General features: G+C 35.9%; 1 protein-coding gene across 1 annotated transcript in view; it reads right to left on the minus strand.

Moving 5' to 3' along the window:
* LOC115452913 (nephrin) overlaps positions 1-15,900 on the minus strand; it is a 75,840-nt gene that overhangs the window by 15,971 nt on the left and 43,969 nt on the right. Inside the window, 4 exon segments of the mRNA XM_037441487.1 lie at positions 5,314-5,465; positions 8,852-9,014; positions 10,833-10,963; positions 15,568-15,706. Coding sequence (XP_037297384.1) covers positions 5,314-5,465; positions 8,852-9,014; positions 10,833-10,963; positions 15,568-15,706 — 585 coding nt within the window.

Consider the following 15,900-nt stretch of genomic DNA (forward strand, 5'->3'; position numbering starts at 1 on the left):
GTGGGTATGTAGAATATAATATCACGGACACTTAATTTGTGAATGCTAATAAAAATCGATTGAAAAATACCTCAATACCATCAAATAATGTAATCAACATAATGCAAAAAAATTAAACGGAATCCTTTAGTGAATCGACCCACGTACATTATAAATATCAAACGTGTGAGCCCTTGAATGTCCTTTATGCAAAATCCACCTCCGCCTCTTTAAGCCCCCCAAAAATAAATTAGGGTCCCTATCTCGATATCCGACGATAAAGACAAAGGCTAATTCCACACAATGGACCCACTGACGGCCGACATTCGTCAACCGCCCGCATGCGGACGGCCTAATCCACTGCTCGTAGGCAAAAATTATGGTAAGTAAATATACTTGGGTTGCGGTTTGTTTGTGAATTGAATTACACTGTTTCAGCGGATACTTTTTTGTGTTAGGTTTCACCGCATTTCTAACAGACCTACAAAGCTTTTCGGGGAATGAGAATGATTTTCTAATAACCTAATGGTAAATTTCTTAACAAAATCTGGTCTTTATGAATATTTATTTACTTATTTGTAATAAGCACACCAACAGCACTACATATTACATCAATCAATATTATAAAAACTATAAGGTACAGCATCTGATATGTGTGCTACTAATAGGTGAACACAGCATTTACCACTAACAATACATTGAATTAAAATCTAAAAACATAATAATAGGAAGTAGAAAAGAAAATTTTAAAGTACTAAAAAATATTAAATCAATGAGTAACAATTATATACTAAATAATTTAATATGCATATTTTCGATGCGAAAACGATCCTTGTGTTTGTATTCCTTACGGTTTATAGCCGCATACTTGGCCACCAGAATATTAAATAAAAAATATGTCTAATATCTAACAGTCATCCTCAGGGCTGAAAAAATATGTGTGAATTATTTTAAAATATTTTATTTAGAAGGAAATCGAGTCTTTTGCTTTTAATTTTACAGTGGGCTCGTTGCTGCGTGTATAATATTATGTCAATATGAAGAGATGATAATTTATAATAGTCCTACATTCAAACTATGAATGTTTAATAAAAACAAATAATAAGCCTTTATTTCTACTACTCATATTTAAAATTTAATCTTATACGCTAAGAAATTTTTGTGACTTGATATATTGTAGACGTCGCCTCTGCGGCGTAGGTTTCTCCTAGTTTTCTCTACACTTCTCTTACGCATGCCTCTTGCATCCAGTTACCTCCACATCTTCGTCAAAACATATCACTCCACCTTATATTTGGTCTTAAATTTTTTTTTTTGTTTTCTCGTGAATACCAAGAGAATAATAATATAACCCACCTGTTCGATTGCCTATAGCTGTAAAAATACTTTCAGATATTTTTAATCTTTGAGTAACATAATATATTCATTACTTACTCATTCTACAAGCCACCAATGTTACTTTGCACGTTTCGAAAAAAATTTATGACACCGTTAAAATATATGACACCCATAACTTAAAGTGATACGTTTTTATAAGTTTTATGACATTTTTACGGGCCTATACTATATCTAACTTAATTTGGACTTAGGTGTACTCTTTGACATATCATCGAGGTTGATATTTAGAGCGATATTAATCCAATATACTATATCTCAGAACTTGGATATATTTATATGTAACCTGTCAGAATTCACTGAAATGGCTCATAAATGTATTGAAATAATTTGTTAAAATTAAATCTGTATAACATCGCATTAGTTTCAACTGTTATGGTGTTATAATATATGTATAAATAAATAAATATAAGATGACACCTCAACCCTTTATAGGATAGGTTGAAGCAACGCATCCATACTTTACTTAACGCGTTGGTACACTGGGTCATTTCGACGTTATGTTAATAAATGAAACCATATACTTGTCTTCTTCATAATAACACTTAACAATAATTTATTCTAGAGGCTAAAAAACGGTGTGAGTTTCGAAAAAATAAATGTTTATAAAAAGTAATTTAATTTTCATGTCCTAAGGCCACTACTACACAAAGAGAATTTCTCGGTTACATCGCACTTTCAGATAGAAATACTCACTCACACACAGATTGGTGATTAAAAAATTATCAAAAACTCTAAAAACTTAAACTGTGATTTTTGGCGAAAATATCCTTTATTCATAGATGATCTTGACACAGAGTTAACAAAGGTAAAACAAATATATGAATTAATTTCGTACGCAATGTAAAAATAACCTTGAATATCTCAATGACATACAGGCATATATCATGCCCATACTATGATATAATATGGAGCGAGCTTATCGCCATATCGGGCACAAATTCCAGACTCCGCACTGATACTAAAGAAAAACCCAAACATTATGTCCGAATCAGTATTCGAATCCGGAAAATGAGAGTATTGGTCAGACTGCGAATGCCATCGAGGAAGTCCTATCTCAATAATTCTGTTGTTAAATATCAAATCCGGAGCCTCAATTGAGCCCCTCTTTTTACTAATCCAAAAATTTCTTTCACGGCGAAACGCTACTATGACGTTATTTTACAATGTGTACGATAGTTTATATCCACTCCGACAAAACTTCATAATATATGATATTTTACCATCAATAAATAACATGAGAGGGTTAGGCTTAATACTGTGTTGGCATTAGTTAATGACAGTTACGTCATTTTTATTCTAAAATTATAACTGTGTTAATTCTTTGACATTGTTTTTTCAAGAGAGAGAGTTTAAGTTCTCTTAAAATACACAAGATAAATTGTTATTTATGGAGTACTAGCCTTTGCTCGCGGCTTCGCCCGCGTAAAGATGGTTTTCCAAGATAAAAGTCCCGGTATATGTTTTCCTTGGATAAAAAGTAGCTCACTATTCGGTAGTTTTTAAGTTTTTCGTGTTCAGACAGACAAACAGACGCTTCTCGGTACTTTAATTTATATGTATATAATATTATTATAAATATTTAAACTACTTTCATGACATGGATTTCCAATATTTGATGATATAACAACTTGATCTTTATACTTGTATATAATAGAAAGATAATACCTTTGTACAATTCATGGAAATACGGTTATTGCTTTTTTATCTATATAAACAAAATATTTTATTCGAAACCTACTGAGTTCAAGGACTCTGTCAGCATAATTATAGGGCAATTTATTTTAAGAATAAATACTATTATATATTTACTAATAGTTTTGTTAATAAATGATTTTAATTGAAAATCAGCGCAATAGTAAGTTAAGTTGGTACCGTAGCAAGGAACTGGATGAGGGTTCTCATTATTGGCACAATGGGTATGTTCATCATCATCATAAGCAACCGCAAGATATTCACTAGTGACCATAGGCTTCCCCCGAGATTTCCAAATCGATCTATTGTAAGCGACCCGCATCCAGCGACCAATGCGACTTTTACGAGATCATCTGTCCACCTCGTGGGTGGACGTTCGACGCTGCCCTTGCCAAGTTCATGGCATCCACTCTATATATAAGACGTATGCTATATTTTTTAAACATTTTTATGTATGTGTTGTACTGTTATTGCTCCAATAATAAATTTCCCTTACCTACCCGGTTAAGATGCTTCTACCTTGCCTACTACTAAGAATCCTTAGTGGCACGCTCTCGAACAAAATTAAAATTTCCACGAACAAAGTTAATTTCACCCTTTAAATAATAGAGATTACAATAACACATGTCCGGACATTAAAACAACGATAAACTTACCAAAACAACAGAAAACCCTAATTTTAAGACCTTGTATTTATGTAAATCAACGTCAAACAAAAAACCGTCTGGGACTACATTATACGAGTTAATTAACAATAAAAACTCATTTTGAACAATACGTTCCCAGCATCGAAAGGAACGATGGAGGTCAAGTGGGCAGACACTGGTTACGAATTTGTCATGAGATTTACAACCATATTTCTATTACGATATGGCGCATTCGTGGGTGGTAAATGTTCCGGCTGGGTCAGCTCTTTAGATGCAGCTGGCGAGGGTTTGATTGCCGCGTATTTAGATAAAGACTTGAAATTTCAGAACGAAATGAGGGATACAGAAATGTGTTTTTAGGAACATGATGTTGAATGTTTATTTTGTATTTGTAGGCTGGTGTTTTGTGGTATTTTATTATTGCATTGTTTTAATGCGAGTATTTTTATAACTCAATGAAAAGGCAACTTCAATGAAAAAGATTTCGAAAAAAAAATATGAGCAATGTTAGCAATTTGGATCTCCTTAATATGTAACTTCAGACTTAAATTACAATTACAGATATAACACAATTTGAAAATACTTTTAAATCTGCCACTTATTACAAAGAAGTAAACTTTATGAATTTGGATGTAACACTACATACAAAACTAATTAAGATTATTTGAGTTATCCTGAACGAAGGTGAATATGAGGTACTTTGATTTTTTTAATTAATTAAAGTGTTTCATCTCCCCTTACTACTACATGATATTTTTTAAAGAACTTACTTACTTCTACGTGAGCATAAAATTGAGCGAATTCTCGCTCAGCCTTTTTTATCCTCGAAGGGACAGATAGAGGTGTTCCTAATGTACCCACTTTTCGCCGTGAGTGCTGACTCTCATGATGAGAGAGGACGTGCCTACCGCCATATCGGGAACAAATTCCAAGCAATCAATCAAAAGCTGGACTATGGTAATAAGTTAAAAAGTATTCTCGCTTAAAGGTCAAAATCAACTATATAAATAATTTCAAAGAGTAAACGCATACTTTTATTAATGGGTCCAGTAAAGGTACTAGAGGGAATAGCTCAGAGTCGTTCTTTTTATATATCTCAAAGTTTCCCGTTATTAACAAGGGATTCTGTGTCAGAATTATTAATAGCTCAATGGCTTGAAATGATTATCTCGTTTATTTAAAATACTTAATAATCTTTTTCCAAGATGTTAAAATAGAAGTAGTGTTTACGAAACTAATTGATTAAAAGAACGGAAACCAATTTGACCATGCCTATATTGATCGACATCGTCCAGTCTGAGCAGTCTGGATGTTTTTTATGCACAGCTAAGTGACCTCACTGCACATGATAGTATGTGAAGTAGGGTACAATAAAATGTTGTCTCATAGGATGATTTCCCATATGTGATTTGCATGATAATTTCTTATGTTTACGCGAATGTTGGACATTGAAATAGAATTACTTTTCATTTTTTTCGTATAATTAATCCTTGAAAACTGCAAAGCTTCTAAGGTAAAAATTCAACAATAAATGGAAACAAATTGCAAATTACTTTATTTCAATGCATATTTATATAGTTGTAATAGGTATACGTACGGGATCGACCTTGATGAACCCCACGGAATTGTTCAGCGTCCACTCGAAGGTATTAGGCGGTGGGTATGCATCCACCTCGCACAATACTGACGAAGGTTCTTGTAAAGCAGCACCGATCAATCTTACTTCCTTCTTCCGACACAGCGGCTTATCTGTAGCAGAAATTATCTATCATTACTCTTATTTTTTGCTAATGACGAGGTGAGGAAGCAGCTCATCTGGTGGTAAGCTTTCTTCTATACGTGCTCGACAAAGTGACTCCACTGCCCCTGATGGTAAGTGGAGTGGGGTCCAATAGAATGTCGACTGACGAGAGATGGTTACCCCTCGACAGTCGACACTAATATCTATGAATAGTAATACTACACAAGTATAAATTAGAAAGAACTACAAAGCACTGCGCATGTCACCTTGAGTTAATACATTGTAAATTACAGAATTCGTAGTAGCACAGACGCTATAATGACCTTTACTAGGTGTTTTTTCTATCCAAGAAAGTTCTTGGATTTAAATGTGCAATAGATTCTAAATATCTGAAGGTTGCTGCTTCTATAATAATATCAGCCCTGTATTATATACTTGCCCACTGCTGAGCACGGGCCTCCTTGACTACTGAGATGGATTAGGCCTTAGTCCACCACACTGGCCTAGTGCGGATTGGTAGACTTGACACACCTTCGAAATGCCTATATAGAACTTCTCAGATGTGCAGGTTTCCTCACGATGTTTTCCTTCACCGTTAAAGCGAACGATACATTCACAAAGAATACAGACATGATTTTAGAAAAGTCAGAGGTGTGTGCCCTTGGGTTTTGAACCTGCGGACATTCGTCTTGGCAGTCCGTTCCACACCCAACTGGGCTATTGCCGCTGCTGCTTCTAACTTAAACTTATTTCTCATGTAGGTATAATGACAGTTTCTTTTTTATACAGACATGGGATACTGACCCAATTGTACCTGATGGTATAAGTGGAGTAGGGTTCAGATAGAATATCGAACGACGAGAGATGATCGTCCCTAGCCAGTCGACACAATTAAGCTGGCCTATTTGAAATATGATTTACACAGCCTGATCCCGGAACGCGATTTATTTAGGTCACTATAATACAGGGTTCTATTCATTATGTATGGTGCTCGTAATGCATCTACGCCCAACTTCACCATCATTCTTTCTCTTTTGCAGGCATTATTAAAGTCTTCAATATATTAATATGAGAAGAGTCAGTATGCGGAATCATTGACGTGATGCCGTCTACTGTTTTCAATCAGAGCAATTGTTACGTGATTGACAATCGCCATTAAGTATCGGAAACCTTTTAACATCTATCAACCGGTGACGCATGAGCTGGGATCTGATCTATTGAATAAATAATGTGACTATTCAGTCCATGAAATAGTAATGCTTATTTATTTTCAGTTAGAACATCGATTATAAATTGATATTTTAGGTGGTAGATGCTGCAGACTTGTTTACGGCATATAGTCCCAAATTAGATGAAGCAAATTTTCTCGCCTCGCACATACGATTTTTGAAAAGACATAATAAATTCCGTGTTTGAACACAAAGCCGAGGCAATTCTTGCTTGCGTTGAGAGGCTCGCCTAAAGAAACTTGCCACAAAAAATTCGCTCCGTCTAATTGAGGCTTAAAGAGGCTGGTTCTGCTAAGTTCAATGTGAAGTGGCAACTTTGCCATTGTACGGCCAGTAAGATCTCCAAACTACCAAGTCTCCTTCTTAGAGGTAAAATGGCCTTTGGAAAGATCAATAAAGGTTGGTAGCAGCCACTCCTCAAACTGTATGGTGATGTGTATTTTGTTTTTTTTCTTCCTTATTGCTTTGAATGACGAGACGAGCTTGCCGTTCGCCTAATAGTATACGACCGCCTATAAACAGTGCAATACCTACCCACTATGCAATACCTTTAATTACAAAGTATTGTTTGGTATTCCACTGCGCTCGCTATCCTGAGACGTGAGATGTTAAAGCTTATTATGTCTAGAGGTTACACTGTCGACAATTTCTTTCAAACCGGAAACTAACAGTGACTACATCCTACTGCTTAGCGGCAACAATAGACATTGTGGTGGCAACCAGGCGGACTCTCACCTATGAGAGATCTACCACCAGTTGTTTTGTTTTATTGAAATTGTAGTGCATGTAATTGAAATGGATGCTATTTCAGTTTACTTTTATAGGTTTACAATGGCCGTGTCGGCTTTAGACGACCTATCATTGTAAAGGTATATTTGATGCTATCTGCGAAGGCTACTGGAATACTATAATTTACTATACTATGTTATTTTATTAATATTTTTTATTGAACATTATTTATTGAATATTATTGTTTTATTGAACAGTATTTTTAATAACACATTTGGTGCAACATTTACTCCTTTAATAAGAAAATAAAAATTTCAATTAAATTTGTATAACATCAAATAATACAAATAATTCAACTATCACTTCTTTAATAGTTACCATAATAATAATTTTACAATCCAACCCCAAAGTAGAACTTCCATGGACAGTGCTCAAAAGCCAGTAATTCAATTCATCCAAGTCACATGTCACCAACTATCTAAATTATTTATCTAACGCGATATAGTTTTAATGGCCACCGTTGTTTCTTTCATTAATCAAATGGACAATTTTATTAAAGTGACACGCGAATGAAAGTTTAACTTGAACTTTTTCAAGTCACGACAACGTATGTTGGGCCTGATAACGCTATGTTATATAATAATAATAATATCAGATCTATAGATATTAGCCCCAGCAGTGGCTGGGCACGGGCCTCCTCTACAACTGAGAGGGATTAGACCTTAGTCCACCACGCTGGCCTAGTGCAGATTGGTACACTTCACACACCCTCGAAAATTCCTATAGAGAATTTCTCAGGTATACAGGTTTGCTCACGATGTTTTCCTTCACCGTTAAAGCAAGCTATAATTCACAAAGAATACACACATAATTTTTTAGAAAAGACAGAAGTATGTGCCCTTGGGATTTGAACCTGCGGACATTCGTCTCGGCAGTCCGTTCCGCAACCTACTGGGCTATCGCCGCTTAACGCTATGTTATTATCGCAAAACTGACCCCCTTAATCATAGACGTTTTTTATCTAAGGAGGAAGTAAAGCTGTGATAACAAGTCTGTTTCTCAGTGCTGACGTCATGGCAGCCTTCGCAGTGCGTAGCCATAGGGCTGTTGTGATTGGCTAATATTGTTGTATCGCGGTTAGAGTCTACGTAAACGATGCTTTTTAATTAGGTGACTACTTCAAACGACAGTCGCTGTACTTTTAGACGGGTATTACATCAAAAACGCGCTTCAATTGGTTAGTAAAGTTGTGTTCATGAATTTTACACTTTATAAAAACAAAGTAAAACTTCTGATCTTGTATGTTTTACATTCTAATAATTTAAAAAATACTTCATCAACCTACCCAGCCAGATCTAGTGGCCTCTTAATAAGCAGACATTGCCAGCGGGTTACAATCAAGTCACTGGCTCTATAAAACAGCATGAAATACTTACAAACAATTTGCACATGTAATGGAGGAGACCTGCCATCGCCCTCAACGTTGGATGCGGTGCAAGTATAGTTGCCAGCCTGATGACGCGAAACATTCCGAATGGCCAGGTTTGTATTACCGGTCATGATTACACCCGTTGCTCGGTTATGCTGGAGTACAACACCCTGGAGGAAGAAGTATGTTAAATTAAATTCGTAGAAGGTGATTCCTTCTTCACCGAATTTCGGCTACGTCGGCCAATCTCAATGGAGATCAACCAAATACGCCGGAGATATTATAGTGCACAAGTGAGTGCAAAATACACGGGTTCACGCTGTTCCTTCACTCTCATAGTCCTGTGAGATGACAATCCGACATGACCGGAGAGAGATCAGACGCAGGACCAAGGGCCTTACGTGCTTAGTAGGAGTTACCTCCTGTAAAAACTACGTCAAATCTTTTGTGTGATATACTTGAAAAATGTGTTGCGCCAATTTCATAATGGAGTGGAACGTTTTATCCCAAACATAGACGAATAAAACAATAGACAACACGTTTCTTTCTTTACATAAAAATGTCAGGCTATTTCTTTACCTTTGGGAATTTCTATGTCCTTATTACAGGGTCTCTTATTATGAAGTAACTGGAGTGGCGTATATATTTGTCAGTATACTTGGTTATTCAGAGCTTTTGATATTTTAACTTGCTACCTTTGGAAGTGCAAAGAGCAGTGGTCCATAGTATATTTAGTTTCATTAGAGTCAATCAATAAAAAAAAAAACAATAACTTATCTATTTGAGGTATGTTCCATTTTTATCTCGTTTCTTTTGAAATACATGAAAGAAATACCTTCTGTGACGAAAGCATTTTCCACAAACATCAGTTTTATCACCACAAGAAGCAGTTTGCAAGTACTACGATTCGGATTGAAGAAATTGTACCCAATGTAATAGTTGGTTGTTAACATATTTTGACACTGTTTGGTAAATTTTAACGTGCTGTAGCACACATCGTCATTATTTCTGTATGATATTTGTATGATTAGTAATATCATAGACAAGCGACTTCAATATAGGCACATTTCATGAAAAAAGCAAGCTGTCGTTATGAAGGGATACATCGACGCGTCGGCAGATATAAGAATTATTATAACCTCCAAGATAATCTAGTTGAGCATATTTTTCCCGACTCAAGTCCTCATAAACTTCGTCATACATGCGAAACGCTTTCATGCCAGCGAGCGCGTTTAATTTAATAATCATAACTTTGTTACGTCTCATCCTTTGCATAGGTTGTTAAGTGATATTTTTATAGGCTTATGTATGACATGTATTTTTATCACGTTAACTATAGCTGCTTACTTAATTTGAGTGGTATTCGCGTATAGATGGTTATCGAATCAGAATGATTAAATTTTTTTTTTCGGGGAACTGCCGTGTTTATCACCGGGGTACCCTGCTAATGGAGTACAAGCGACCCCCCGGCATAGCAACCACGGCAGCCCCATGACGAGTTGGTGGGCCCTACCGCTATCACTGGAGGCGCGGCAGCCTGCAGCTAGACGATCTTAGGGCCCGGGAGGAAGAAGGGAAGGGATAGAGGGAAAGAAGAGAAAAGGAAGGAGTAGGAGTTACTAGGATAGTTGGAAGGGAAGGGAAATGTTCACAAACCCTTAGATAGACCTCACTGTGAATTTAGCAACCATGAGATATACACACGAGCTGAGTGCCTAGGGTCGCGGCAAATGTTCCCCCGTGCATGGGCGTGCATTTGGTGTGGACACCAAGAGCACAAGAATTGCCTCGGGGAGGGGGGGGATACATGGTTCATGGCATCTATTAGTTTAAGAATTTTTAAAATTGGTTCAAGAATCGTGTGGATGGAACAGCTAATAGCAAATGCGAATCCAGTACGCGTACTTAACATATACACGCAGTGCTTATACGCCACACACTCGTATCTAAAGTGCGCTAGGCCCTTAGTGTTGGAACTAGTGACTTACATTATGTTCCCATATGACTTTGTAAGCTGGAGGGTTGGCGTCAACGTCACAACCGAAGTACGCGTCATCACCCTCTTCTATGTCGTTAGGGTTCATATTCGCTCCAAGGTGCATTCTTGATACTGGGATATCTGTGAACAAAAAAATATTTCTTAAAGGAAAAGCAAATATACTATCTAGAATTATGATATAATTTTGCCAATTTTCGCTGAAATACGACTGCTAGACTTCAAGACACTGTGAGCTCATTCGGCGTAGATCGGACCACTGATCGGACAACAGCTAAAAAAAAATATTAAGTTATATATTTATAAAATGTAGGTAAACATTGTAACTCTGACTTTGCGGATGAACAATACCTCAGTCCCCCCCGTGACGAGAAAAGAGAAGTGTCAGGAGAAAAGTAAAATATTGAAACCGCGATAAAATAGTTTAATTTAAATATCTAACATTCGCGTAAACATAAGAAATCATTACGCTGAAATAACGCTAAGTATGCTGAAAATATTAGCAAAATATAGATTAAAAAGAAAAATATAATATATTTCTTGTATATCTGTACAGCTTCAAGAAGCTTACGTATCTATGTATATCTAAGAAAAAGAACACACACGATAGTTAAAATGTAACAATACCAGAATTTAATTATCGCTAACAGTAAAAGAAAAACATCGCAAAGGAGGCACTTAACCGGCAAATGTCTGTCTAGAAGATAGTCTCGATTCAAATACCCTTCTGAGAACAAATTTTATTCTTAGAAATAGCAGGTAAGGAGAACAGTTACAAGAAACGCTTGAACAATACGAACGTTTTATTCTAATTCTACAATGCTTTCTTTTAAAAGAGCAAATGCTAGTTCAGAAAACCATCGATGTGACTTGAATTTGATATGCTATTTAAATGAAAAGTTAATCTAATTATTGTACTAATCTTAACTGACTATTGCTATTCAGGAACAACCATAATTTATTTATTTAGTACTTCATATATAAAAGTACTAGATGCCACAGGCATTCTGTACCAGTCAACCGTAAGGTGGTGCAGAGATAATCATGGTAGATGCATGAAAGGAAGGATATTCTATAATTGAAGCTAATCTAATTAATCAATAAATCAACCTGAGTTATTGATAGTAGGGATATATTTTATATTTGCTCGGATAGGGACAACCGTACACAAGGTGTTAAAAGCCGCCACAGTGTCTCACATAAGTGTATCGCGTTCCGGGATCAGCCTATGTATATCTGGTTCCAACAGGCCAGCATAATTGTATCAACTGCCGAGGGGTAATCGTCTCTCGTCAATCGACATTCTATTGGATCCCACTCCATTTACTAGTTGCAGTGGGGTAATTTTAACGTGGCCGCATAAAAAAAATCTACAAGTGTCGCTGATTTCTATACAAGGCCAGTTAATGTGGAGTGACAATGACACAAAGACGAAAATCTCTTGAATTCACAAGTAACTCTTCGTAGGTACTACCGCATAACCAATTTCTACCACCAAGTAACACTATTCGTACGGTTGAAAGGTAGAAAAATCAGTATATGAATTGAGGATGAGACTGCAGGTCAGTGCCCTGCGAAATTTCATAATTCGAATTTCTTGATGGTGTTGTTACTTGTCATGGACGTTTTGCCAGACGAGTGACTGGCTGTCTCACTGCTGGGCAGGGGCCTCCTCTACTACTGAGATGGATTAGGCCTTAGTCCACCACGCTGGCCTAGTGCGGATTGGTAGACTTCACACACCCTTGAAATTCCTATAGAGAACTTCTATGTATGCAGGTTTCCTCACGATGTTTTTCTTCACCGTTAAAGCGAACGATAATTCACAAATAATACACACATGATTTTAGCAAAAGTCAGAGATGTGTGCCCTTGGGATTTAAACCTGCGGACATTCGTCTTGGCAGTCCATTCCACACCCAACTAGGCTAACGCCGCTTTTTTTAAATCTGCATACTCTCAAAACAAAGCTCCACACTGATAGTTGAACAGTTTCAGAAATTGGACGCGCATCTATCCTAACTAATATTGGATCGAATGCACGAGGTTGTGGTAAGTCTGATTAAAATTCAACTGAGATTGACTGATCAGATGCAAATAGATTTGAATGTATTTGTTTATTTGGATGCAGAAGTTTTACTTTGTTTTATTTTCGAAATACCAGATGGTTTCAGATGAAGTTATTTCTAGGTGTATTTTGGTCTGATATATTTTGTTAAATAGGTATTAAAAGTTATTTTCAATAAAGGTCACAATAAAATCTTCCTTAAGGAATATTATTATTGAGGAATATTGTTAACTTAAGGGAGCTGGCATTTATAGCACATTTTACTAATTCTACCAGCAAAACCTTAACTATTCGCTTTCTTAATCGCATATTCGAATTCCAGGCAAATCAATATCAAAATTGTTATAACATTATTTTGAACATGTAGATTGCTAAGAGTATTCTATGTGTAGTTTGAAGGATACCCGTATCCACTTACAAAATAAATAATCTAGGTCATTAAGTACCAGAAAGTACTCTATACAATTGCTGTCATAAAAAAATTACCACAACAGATCAGATTAAACACACGAGGAGCGAATGCACTGTTCTAACTACAATGATTGTAACAACTGCAGGAAACGAATTAACTTCAACGAACCAGTATCACTTGGGAGATATTTCTCTCATTTGCTATAAACAAAAGTATAAAACGTTATGAGTTTTTAATACAATATATTTAGAATCATCTGGCAAAGCAGAACGGAGTAAAGTTGGGAAATAAAAATGAATAGAATTTTACAGAGACGGTTCACTACTTTGATATACGTTACTGCTATAAGTATATAATAATGCAACCAAAAATTTAATTAAAAAATATTAATTGATTCCTAACCGAATTTCGGTTACATCGTCCTATCTTAACGGTATTCACTCGCTTTTCCTTCACTGACATGAGGGGAGAGATCAGGCGCTTGACCAACGGCTTTACATACTTTCCGGGACACAGGGGTATCCCACCGCCAACTTCCTGATTCCGAGCTGCGACTGAATAATTTTTAAGGTGGAAAAAACCAGTTACAATTATTTTGGCCTAACCCGGAATTCAAACCCAAGACCTCAGCGCGGTAGTCGTACTTGTACCTTGTACAATTACTACACCACCGAGGTAGCCATAAATATTACCATGGGATATGAAATAAATTTACAAAATTTCACCAACACTTACTAAGTACCAAAACCAGATATTTATTCTATAACCAGATGACTTCACGCATAATCTTTTGAATATTATTTAAATTAGTAGCCACAAGAAATTAAGTTTAAGATCACTTATCAAAGGTAATTAATTAAGAAAATTTCTTTATTAATGAATTTCGACACTTCGCTTCATTAACGGGGCGTAGTCAAGCCTTTTTGTAATTAATTTTAAGAATTTTAAACATTTTATTAGTACAATAGGAACGTCTTGAATTATTGAATAATTTATATTTAAAATCATTTTGTTAGCAAAAATAGGTAAAATATGTAATCAGTTTAGTGCCATGGGCGTGAAAAAGAGCGAAAATACTGTTTTATATCTTGGACATATGCACAAAAGATTTATGGCTTTCGCGCCTCATCGCATACGTGTGTTTTTACAGTAGAATCTTTTAAATATCGGAAAAGAACATAAAAATGCTGAGAATAGCTCAATATTTCAGAAATAATTAACATTTCCCACAGCATTGCGGAAGTTAAAATATATACTAACGTGGTACTGAACTTTAGACATTAATAAACGTTAAAACAATATACTATTATGTAAAGCTGAAGGGTTTCTTTGTTTGAACGCTCTAATCTCAGGAACTACTAATTCAAATAGAAGAATTATTCAAGTGTTGCGTAGCTCATTTATCGACGAATAAATACCATCGCGCTATCACCGATAGGAGCGGAGCATCAATGAAAAATGTTGCAAAAGAGAAAAATGTATGCCTTTGAGAGCTTCCGTATCGTACAAGGCGTAAAGGTTAAAGTTAATCAACAAAAATGCATTCCTCTTAAAATTCTCAATAATATATTATAAAACCAAGTCTTCCGCCGCAGCTGTCGGCCTATTTGAAGGTGATAAAACCAAGGGCACGCACCTCTAACTTTTGTAATGTTATGTGTGCTGTAGTGTGTAAGTATAGTGTATAATTACCTTTATAATATCTTGTGTCATCATTTGTATGTATTTGCGTAATTGTAATATTTTATAGTTATGTGTCACTAATAAATAAAACCTAAACTGGTTTGACGTGTGCTCATTTATTTCACCAAGTCACACTACAGTGCATTCTTTGTGAATTATCGCTTGCTTTAACGGCGAAGGAAAACATCGTGAAACCTGAATACCAGAGAAGTTCTCTATGGAAATTTTGAGGGTGTGTGAAGTCTACTAATCCGCACTAGACCAATGTGGTTTGACTAATGCCTAATCCCTCTCAGTAGTAGAGCAGGTCCGTGCCCAGTAGTGGGTCGGTTATAATACAGGGCTGATATTTTTATATAGAATCCATAGGTACATAAACTTCTATTCGCAGTTTTGGCCGCATAATAAATAATATGTCTAGTAGAATAACCATGGCTTAGTAGATCATAACTCTCAGATCGAATGTGGCTATCGGATAAAAAAATAAAGTAACTCCAGAATTATCGTGAGCAAAGAAATATGATCTTTAGCCTTTTAGTATTAGGATATAAAGTGTGCACTCACAATATACGTTCAACGGCAGCTTGGTTTCAATTGTCGACCGGTTGAACTTGGGATGCTCTGCCCTGCAGACTAGTACTTGTCCATTGTGCTCCTTCAAAGGCACCCACTGGAGTAATGACTGCGTCTCGTTGGCGTCTTCCTGTAGAAATTATTAATATAAGAATATTCAAAGGAACTGCATCAAAAATCTTTAGAGCATCTTTAAAACGTCGTGGTAGTGTTGTCGTGGTAATTTTTTATTTGGAACAAATTCTAACCAATCTCAACCTTATTGTTGTATTTATAAGTATAATTTTAGACCCCTCCATTTATAAGAAAAACAAGAAAGAACTG

This window comes from Manduca sexta, chromosome 22 (genome assembly GCF_014839805.1).
Source record: "Manduca sexta isolate Smith_Timp_Sample1 chromosome 22, JHU_Msex_v1.0, whole genome shotgun sequence".
Lineage (NCBI taxonomy): Eukaryota > Metazoa > Arthropoda > Insecta > Lepidoptera > Sphingidae > Manduca > Manduca sexta.